At 34.6% G+C, this 9,854-nt stretch overlaps 1 protein-coding gene across 2 annotated transcripts in view; it reads right to left on the reverse strand.

Moving 5' to 3' along the window:
* Positions 1 to 7,823: 7,823 nt before the first annotated feature.
* Positions 7,824 to 9,854, reverse strand: part of LOC117119848 — a 3,721-nt gene continuing 1,690 nt past the window's right edge. Inside the window, exons 3-5 of one of the 2 annotated variants that reach the window (XM_033264819.1) lie at positions 9,100 to 9,159; positions 8,581 to 8,631; positions 7,824 to 8,251 (exon numbers count right to left, since the gene is read on the reverse strand). In XM_033264819.1, coding sequence (XP_033120710.1) covers positions 7,857 to 8,251; positions 8,581 to 8,631; positions 9,100 to 9,159 — 506 coding nt within the window. In that variant the 3' untranslated portion in view covers positions 7,824 to 7,856. Of the gene's footprint in view, positions 8,252 to 8,580; positions 8,632 to 9,099; positions 9,645 to 9,854 lie in introns of those variants that run through there. The other variant, XM_033264820.1, reaches the window with a different exon arrangement.

Here is a 9,854-nt window from a genome sequence, read left to right on the forward strand (position 1 = left end):
GGTGTTATCTTTTTCGGCCCCGGCCCCTCCCACTTTCGGACATCTGTGGATTCGCCCCTGAATTGGCCTACATGCCAGCAACTAACTAAAGAACATAGGCTATTTATAATGATGTAAGCTGGGCATGTATTTTATGGTGATAATTAAAATACGAAAAACAGTGAAAGTTTAACATTGTTCTGTGTATATCATTTGAATTTCTTAAATTTCTAACGAATGACCGCTGATTTTCGTTTAATTATGTACCCACTTTTGTCTTCTAATCGGATTAAAATCTGGCCGAATTTTGGCCGATATCGAGAAAAAGTTTGGCCGAATTTGGCCGTGAGATGGCGTGTGTTTGGCAGTGAAGACTGTCGACTATCTGGCAACCCTGGCAAAGAGTATAAACTGTTGCAGTGGTTGTAAGTTGGTTGTTGTGGTATTTATAACTGCTATTCTTCTCCCCGACTTTTAGGCCAATGAAAGTATATTTCATGTTTCTCGTCAACAATTTTTAGAAATACAATGAGGTGCAGAAATTTTGTATTTTTTTATTATTTTTATTACAATCAAAATAGTTGTTTTCATCATGGTTATATGTTGGTATTTATAGAGCAAAATGAACGATATCTTACAACGAAGGATTTCATATTCCGTATGAAATTAAATGTGATTACAAACAGGTCTAAAAGATATCATTACCATGCATATACATCAGTTGTTGTTATAGTTGTGTTTTTAATGTCTTATTTTAAAGTGTTAATTATTTTATATTTTAATCAATTTAGACATTATTGTTGTTAATTTTTTATATTCATTTTATGTGATGAAATTGATTGTCTAAGGGGCCACAATGGAAATAAGTTTTCTTAATACTTTCTTGGGTTACCATTGTTCTTAATCATTACATGTTGTTTGTTTTTGTTTGTATTAAGAAATTTGTGATTTTAATTCTTGAATAAAATGAAATGAAATGAAAAATTTTAAAAATAATTGTTTGCAATTATACTTTCCTAATAATTTCTATTCTATTTATAAGTCGATCTATTGTTTGCAATAACAATAACGATATATTAAACTGTTAGCTAGCAAAATGTTCATGAAGAAGGCGCGATGCCCGACCACACCAACTGTGCTCTTGTTGGGGACATGCTCTCAACGCCCGGGACAAGACTGCCCGTCTCCCTAAAAAGGCTATATGAAAAATGAAAAAAAGGTGTTTAAATAACAGTTAGCACCCATGAAACCGATTGAGTGGTATATATACGGCTGAAAAAATACAAAAAAAGTTAATTTTTTCCGGTTTTGGTTGGAAAATGCGCACCGGTTCGAAGAGAACAGAACAAAGGTGAACAGATGTTCATGGTATTTGATTGTTGTTCTTTCCACTCGCTTTTTGAAAAGTGGGGTTATATCTATAGAAGATTGCTGAATGGGGAAGGGGACCAGTTGGTACGTAGGCCCTACTTTGAATTGGGGAAGGGGAAGCAAATGCAAAACGTTCTTATAGCGTTCGCGAAGTTGTGGAGGTAAGTCGCAAAACAACGTTCACACAACGGTGTAAGAATGTTTTCAAACGTTGTGACTCTCAAACGCTTGAATAAGTACGTACAAATTAATTCTACAAAATAATGTTTTTATCATCAAAACTGTAACGTTCTTATAACGTATTACTGTTAGCAGGGTGGTGGATTTATTAGTACCCCTTATAATGAAGCAGATTTTATTTCAATGACAGGATAGATGTGTTTGTACATGGTATTCAGAAATGTATAATCTACTCATGTTTTGTTCTGTTTGGACGTCAAATTTTTGAATTTGAGCAAAAAATCGAACGATTAGCACAATTATTAAATGTGTTACCAAATTTTATGGATTTTTTTTTCCAGAATTTTATCAGACGCAAAATCTGTCATTGTCATATAGCACCTCCCTTAACGTCCACATTTTCTTCGATTCTAGATCTGTGGCGCAACAGGCGGAAGACTGTTCCCCCCCCCCCCCCCCGGTTTTTACCGGGCTGACCAAGCCATCGTACCTGCTGGCTGGGTAATAAGAGAAAAGAAAGAGGGGAGAGGAAGGGAAAGAGAAAGAATGGAAAAGGGAAAGGAAAGGAAAAAGAAAAAGAAAAAGAGAAAAATAAATACAAGAATAAAAAGGAAGATATCATGATGACCAGACTCATAACACCCTGCAACCCCTTCTCCACTTCAAAAAGTGTCCATAGCTCCTTCGATCTAAGCCGCCAGATATTCTCCGCAGTGGCGTAACCACCGGGAGACAAGGGGATCCATCTGTGGAAAATCTTTCCCCACCCCTTGAAGATGACCTTTTCACCGCTTGAACGTGCCTAAGAATCTCAATTTTGCGCGTTTATTTAAACATATAATAGTCCCAAACTCAAGAAAAATTAAGATAGATCGTTTTACCTAAAAGAAGGGCCTCAATGTGTAATGATGGTGAAAGAATATGTTTGTAATCAATAAAGCCATAATGAAAATACTTTCAGTTTAAAAAAAAAATGTTTGTGGCCACTAACATAAGCCCTGAACTAGAAAAAAAGAAAAAAAATTTTTTTTGAGAATGAGAACTTGTGCTTGTCTTCCTTTGCCTTCTAAAATAGAAAAAAATTCAAATAGAAAGAACATTAAAGATAGATCGTTTTACCTAAAAGAAGGGCTTGAATGTGTACTTGATGGTGAAAGAATATGTTTGTAATAAATAAAACCATGATGAAAATGCTTATATTTAGTTTCAAACACACGTGCGTGCACGTGTTATTATAAATAAGGTAAGCCCTATGTCGTATTGTTTTCTATACGAGGAAGGGGGTAGGGTGGGTATGATAAATTACTAACCAGGAAAATTATTACCGTTGCCACCCCCCACCCCAACCCAAGACCCCTGTTACGCGCTTGTTCTAGATACAGTGGTTGAATTTAGCAACTGCATTTTCAGAATTTTATCAGGCACAGAATATGTCATTGTCATTATAGCACCCCCCCCCACCCCTTAATGTCCACATTTTCTTTCGATTCTAGATAGAGTGGTTGAATTTAGCAACTGCATTCTAAAACCACTTCACTGAGGGCTCATACATAGTGGAGTTAACATTATTTCAAGCTATAGTAGCAGTTATATCATATATACGCCATAAAACCTCGAAAGCCCTGGGCTTCTTTGTTTTTGTTTTGTTTTTTGCTTGTTATTTATTTATTTATTTTTTTTTTTTGGAAGGGGGTGGGGGGAGGTTGAGAACTCAGTCGGACGGGCTTCTTTTCGAGGCTACTATTGCAAAGTAAAAAGGGGGCTTCAAAATGCTGTCAATTTTGGCAATTGGTAGTATAAAACAATAAATAAGGCCACTATAACATCAATCTGTATCATGGAGTGGTCTCTTATACACATCTAGATGTGTATAAGAGACAGACTAAACTACTGTATAAACCAAGCGTGTCTTAATATACATTTTAAATTTATGTACAGTGTATGTACTGTACTATCAAGAAAGGCATATGGTATTTTGAAAAGAGAAGGCTATTGGCCTCTTTTCGGGGTTGGCTTCTTCTCGAGGCTAATATTGCAAACTATAGGGAGGTGCTTCAATTTCAGATGGGCTTCTTCTCGATATTAACTGGCCAAGAGCTTCAATTAATGGTTTTACCGTAGTGTTCAAATGATGAACAATGGTACAATACAAAAATATTTTATTTATTCATCCCACGTAGGGCAATTCAATAAAAAAATGTTCGGGATTACAAGCTAAACAGATTTTAAAAAGCATTACGAAATAAAATACAATAAAATTAAAAGGAATTTGGATTTGGATTACAAGCGTAAAATGCATAGTCCGTACAGCGCATAGTATAATAATAATAATAATAATAATAATAATAATAATAATAATAATAATAATAATGATAATAAAAATGATAATAATAATGATAAAAATAATAAAAATAATAATAATAAATAATAATAATAATAATTAATAATAATAATAATAACAATAATAATAATAATAATAATGATTAAGGGTAGGGATATTTTCGTTGAATGAACATTTTTTTTTACTCCATCTTTAAACAAAAACCAATTGATGTTTGAATCCCCAGAAATCCGAACGTTTTTAGCCCGCCTCTGTCTACTGTATCTTGATGAAATGGTTTTACTTTAAACGGTGAATAAACTTGCACCTTCGAAACTACAATACTACTAAAGAGTGAGAAAATTTGAGTTAAAAAGAGGAAAAGGGAAAACAGGAGTGCAACCATGCTCAGTGGCGATCCAGCAGTGGTGTGAAAGGAGAGTTCGATTATCTGCCACTTATTTACACCAACCATCGTGGGGCTGAGGTGGGCGTGGTGGTGAGAACTTCATATTGTGGTCCCCCGTCAGAAATTCTGTGGATCCGCCCCTGATATTGTTTTATATAGTTATGCCTAGTAAATTTTATAAACATGTTTTATATTTAAACCGCACTACCTATCCTGAATCATTTACGCTGGCCCTCTCCTTCCTGGATGATGCGATGTTCTTTTTTTAACTTTCAAATTTTTATTTCAAAAAAATGGCATTTTGAACGCCGATATTCGGATGATGTGAAGTTATGGTCAAATGAATCGGGGTGTCTCCAACTGCGATGGGAACAGCAGATACACGGTGCAGAAAAAAGTGCTCTGTAGCGAGTTTATGGAAACAAAGCTTAACAGAGTCGTGTTTTATCCATGTTCATATTAAGGTGCTTCTTCTGATCTTTATTTTATTTTTTTCCTTCAACCCAACTTCGTCTTTGTAAATGAGCTTGCTGTCTAAGTTTCGCGTATGTGGTCTATTTGGATTCCATGGGTGATAATGCCAGATTTGTGTAGGATTTTTTGAATCTGTAAGCCTTGCTGATTGGTGCTTTATTCTCCTTGTAATTACTCGCATCTGGTAATTGGTAAGAGCACACTAAATCTGAATTTAATTTTCTATATTTAAAATAATTTGAAGGTACAGTAAACTATAAACTGTGACGTCATATTTTGATAAGCAAGTCGGTTGGATAATTTATAAACTTTGTGTAAATATGATGTTAGTGCAGTGGCGTATCCAGGGATGTGTGGGGGGGGGGGGAACTCGCATCCCTCTTGTCCCCTAAAAAAAAATCACGCTCATGCACCTCTTCCACCCCCAAATTTAAAGACCAGTAATGAAACCAACAACACAGCATTTAACTGAATGGAATGCTTTATTTCCAAACAGATAACAAGAGCTTAAAAACTGTTTTGGTTTCACATAAAATGAGCAGGACTATGAACAATAACTGAAACATAATCGATACTACACCGGCCTACAATTTGAATACTGTATATACCAGTGGTGGCACCAGTGGGTGGGCCTGGAAGAAAACTCATAATTCGTTGATGAGAAAAAAAACACACTAAACAATAAATACTATCAGTAACAATAACACCTTCACCTGGTCCAAATGAATATGTACAACTGCATAAAAAATGTAATGAATAAGTTTTGATATTCAAATTCATATTCATATTCAAATTCAAATAATAACTTTATTTCCATTTATCAGAATTCAAGACAATACAAAATGAAGAATTATTAAGTAACAAAATACACGACGACAAATGGAAAAGAGGTATTCAAAGCAAGCAAGAACTTTAGAATGAACAACCCTAACAGCAGAGCAAAAAGATATATACATAAAAACAAAACATATATCATTGGCAGATCCAGATATTTGAAATAAAAGGGGCTTTCACAGGTTTTGGGTCTGTACACACCCGCCTCACCACGATTGGCCGGGGGCTGACTTGAGAAAATCTATGATTGTGGTGCCTTTCGATGATCGAAAATGGCACCCTCTGACTTAAAATTTGAATATAATTTTCCTTTTTTCTCCATTTTCTTAAAATTTTTAAAAGATTTAAGGGGGGCTTTGGGCCAGCTAGGCCCCTCCTTCAATCTGCCACTGTATATCTTAACTGTACTTAAGTTGGAGTAGGATTCTACCAGCTCTACCAAACTGGTTTGTATATTAAAATACAGTATAAAAATTATGCATATGTTTTGTTCTTTTTACAATATTTTGGTGGCAGCATGTATTTACAAATTTTAAAAATTACCCATGTTTTCATCAGGATGCATTTCCCCCTGACCAGAGCATTACTGTTCACTCTTTTGTATTTGACAAACATTGAAGACTGCCTGTCAGACAAATTGCAGTGCTATATGAATCTTAAAACTACCACTGCTACAATGTTCATACAGTGTGAGGGGTGGAGAGTCTCATTACCATGTGTCCTCCAATGCCCTCTGGTCTCTAATTGTTCATTATTTATTTTGGCATATAATTTACAATCAACAGGGCATGCCTGAATTTCATTGCATTACAATATAAAAACATATGAATACATTAAAAAAGGAGGCATTTAAAATGATTGCTGTATACTTTAAAATTACACAAGGACTAAACAATAGCTATTAAAAGTAAGGTGTTAGTATTTGCTGTCGATAAAATATAAATTCTAAATATCAAAAATACACAATTCATCAAAATTATCATATAAAAATATATATATCCTATAACTAACTTTGCCTATTATTTTGTTCACATAAAATTAAAACGGGACTTCCTGAAGTTTGAGCCGAAAGTAGAAATTTAAAATCACTTACACAATCTAGTTTACTTAACTTAAATTGATAAATTACTATAATTTAGAAAAAACCCCTATATATAATATTCCAAAGTAAGTTATACAGGTGGTCGTCTACTTTACACACAGGGAGATCAAGTCATAACTTCTCATAGTTCGACTTCTTTTATTGGCTTCTGTCTCTAGCATATGATCATTACATGACAATGATCTAATTATCTAACCAGAGCCCATCTAGGGACTTCCACTGATTAGGCAAACACCCTTCCTCTATTCTAATAAGCTGTACCATTTCTTTTACAATATACAGTCATGCATAATAACCATTTTGAAAATATGTTTCTGAATAAATGCCCTTTTTCTTCTAAAAGGTGCCTACTACATATCTACAAAATTGAATCAAAAATTATGTCATTACACTTCTAAAATTGTCAAGTTTGATCTGTAAATTAAACAACTAAAAGGCACAGAAAGGAACAAAAATACCAAGAATTTCCTATTATTTGAAACAAACCTATCCAAAAACAAGTTTGATAAATGAATGCTGAAGAGACTCCCGTTATTGATCTTCCATTGTTACATCAAGGTTGCACGTTTACTTTACGAATACTACGACCCTATGAAGGGTGAGTACTAGAATAGTTATTTTGGAAATAAAAACTGACTTGCCTCACGTGGATCGTGAATTCAAATTGTGTCTGTATTATTTGATTGCTTTCTGTTTAGTGAAGTCGGTGGTGTACAACCGACGCCGAACCCTGACGCTCATAAATAGGTGTAATTATCCTGACAGACGAAGGAGATTCGTTACAATATATATATATATATATATATACACACACACACATTATCCCTGACAGATACAGTGTTTGTTTTTGTCGTGAGTAGTACTTCAGGCATTATATGTAAAGGTAGGTGGGATAAGAAAATACTTTCTAATTTGCACACAATGCACTATACAATACGTATTTATATATACGTATATATATATACATATATATATATATACATATATATGTATATATATACAACGGATATTTCGATAGCTCCTGCTATCTTTATCAATGTTAATAAACGTTTTGGCAATGCATATTCAGTATTCAGGCACAGAACAGTGAAATGCACTATGGAGAGATACTGCTCAAGTTATTACTGATTTAACGAAAACCAATTTATTATAATTATCCAGTATCACTATCATCATTTTTATCATTATCATATGATATCTGTATCAATACTGAGTGACTGACCATCATGTTGCTGGTTCATTCGATGTAATCTTCCACAAGGATGATCTGTACTTGCTTGTACATGGGATGATTGATCCTCTGATGTTTGTGAGCCAAAGACCTTGTTAGCAAGCTCGGTGAGTGCCTGCTCTTTTAAAGCCCTGCACATTAACTCAACTTGATTTGTCTCATAGTCCTGTTGTTTTCTCCATTCTGTCAGCATTTCCATTATGCAGTCCAGCAATCGTCTGTTATCACTCCATATTTGTTGTATCTTGCTCCAACTAAGACCCAGGCTGCGGCCTAGTTGTTCGCCTTCCAGTCTCATGTCTTTGGCAATAAGATATAAGTGCTTATCATCCACATAACCTAGATTTGATTCTGAAATAAAGATAAGATAATACCTAGTAAAATAAAAATAATAATGAAAAATAGATTTATTCAAAATAATGTGTGAAACAGTGCCTGCAACATCAACCTGGTTGTGCTGTCTCTACATTCATGCTGACATGTGCGGTATCCACTGAAGGATCTGTAACCATTACATTATTAACAGATCAAATGTAATACCCAAAAACATTGATAGGACCAAATCAGATTATACAGTTTTCATATTTTTTTAATACAAAATGACACTCAAGCCCTGACTTTTAAAAGTGGATTAAAATTACCAATAACAATCTATATTTTACGAGTACAAAAACACCAACCTGGTTGCCCTGCCTTGGTATTGCTGACATCTGAGGTTTCCATTGAAGGACCTGTAACCAATAAATTAATAACAGATCAAATAGAGTATCTAACAACGTTATGATTAGGATAAAATTGTACAGTTTTTATATTGTTTTACACTAAATGACACTCAAGCATCAACTTTTAAAGCTGATTAACATTAACATCACTACAGCTGGCAGCAAATTGAAGGTCTTTATTTTCCTGATGACGGTCAGAGCAATCTCAAGGGAACGTCAAGACAACCAATCAGTGTTTTGTTTTTTCCTAAAGACCATATTTTACACATACTGTACCGAAACTTTAATTTTAAAATGAAGAGTTTTACTTGTCATTCAATAAATGTACATATATTATAATCTGAAAAACCATATTTTTTACAAATAGTGTACCAAAAGTTCAATTTTTTGAAATTTTTACTTGTTATGCAAACCTTCAAGAAATATTTCAGAAAAATATTAAAATGGAATTTTAATATTAGAGCAGTGTATCAATACCTGGTAAGAATGGGATTCCTGTCGCTGGTTTCTTTTTCTTGAACATCCTCTGTAGTTTGCCTCATCACCATCCTCATCATCGCCGTATCACCGAAAAGTCCGATGACAGTTCCGCTTCGGCCGCTTTACTTAGTTCCTCGATGAGCCCTTTCCAAATGTGTCTGTTTTGTGCCAGTAATTTTAATTTCTCCATATCATTTTAAATTTTTAGTTGAGCAGGATATTGAGTATTGGTAGACTGGATCTTACTATAGGTCGTTATGGAGAGTTGTGATTATTGTAGTCCTTGGACGTCCCCTGAATTTTCTGTTATTGGTCTCGGTGAAGTAGAAGTCGATTGCCAGGTTTGTAGGATTGTTTCTGTTTTGTCTCAGGATGTGGCCAAATAATCGCCATCTCGATTCTAAAATTTCTAGTGACACGGGTCTCGCCGTACATCTATCATAAAGGTGTTTATTTGATATTCTATGTGGATATTTCAGTCCAATAATCTTTCGGAGTTGCTTACGATGGAAAGTGTTTAGCTTTAGTTCATCATCTTTCGTTAAGGCCCATGTATTACTATCTGTCTCTTATACACATCTTCTCAACTTGATTTGTCTCATAGTCCTGTTGTTTTCTCCATTCTGTAAGCATTTCTATTACGCATTCCAGCAATCGTCTGTTATCACTCCATATTTGTTGTATCTTGCTCCAACTGAGACCCAGGCTGCGGATTAGTTGTTCGCCTTCCAGTCTCATGTCTTTGGCAATAA

This window comes from Anneissia japonica, unplaced genomic scaffold (assembly GCF_011630105.1).
Source record: "Anneissia japonica isolate Jap-2015-1 unplaced genomic scaffold, ASM1163010v1 scaffold724_len3256291_cov202, whole genome shotgun sequence".
Classification (NCBI taxonomy): domain Eukaryota; kingdom Metazoa; phylum Echinodermata; class Crinoidea; order Comatulida; family Comatulidae; genus Anneissia; species Anneissia japonica.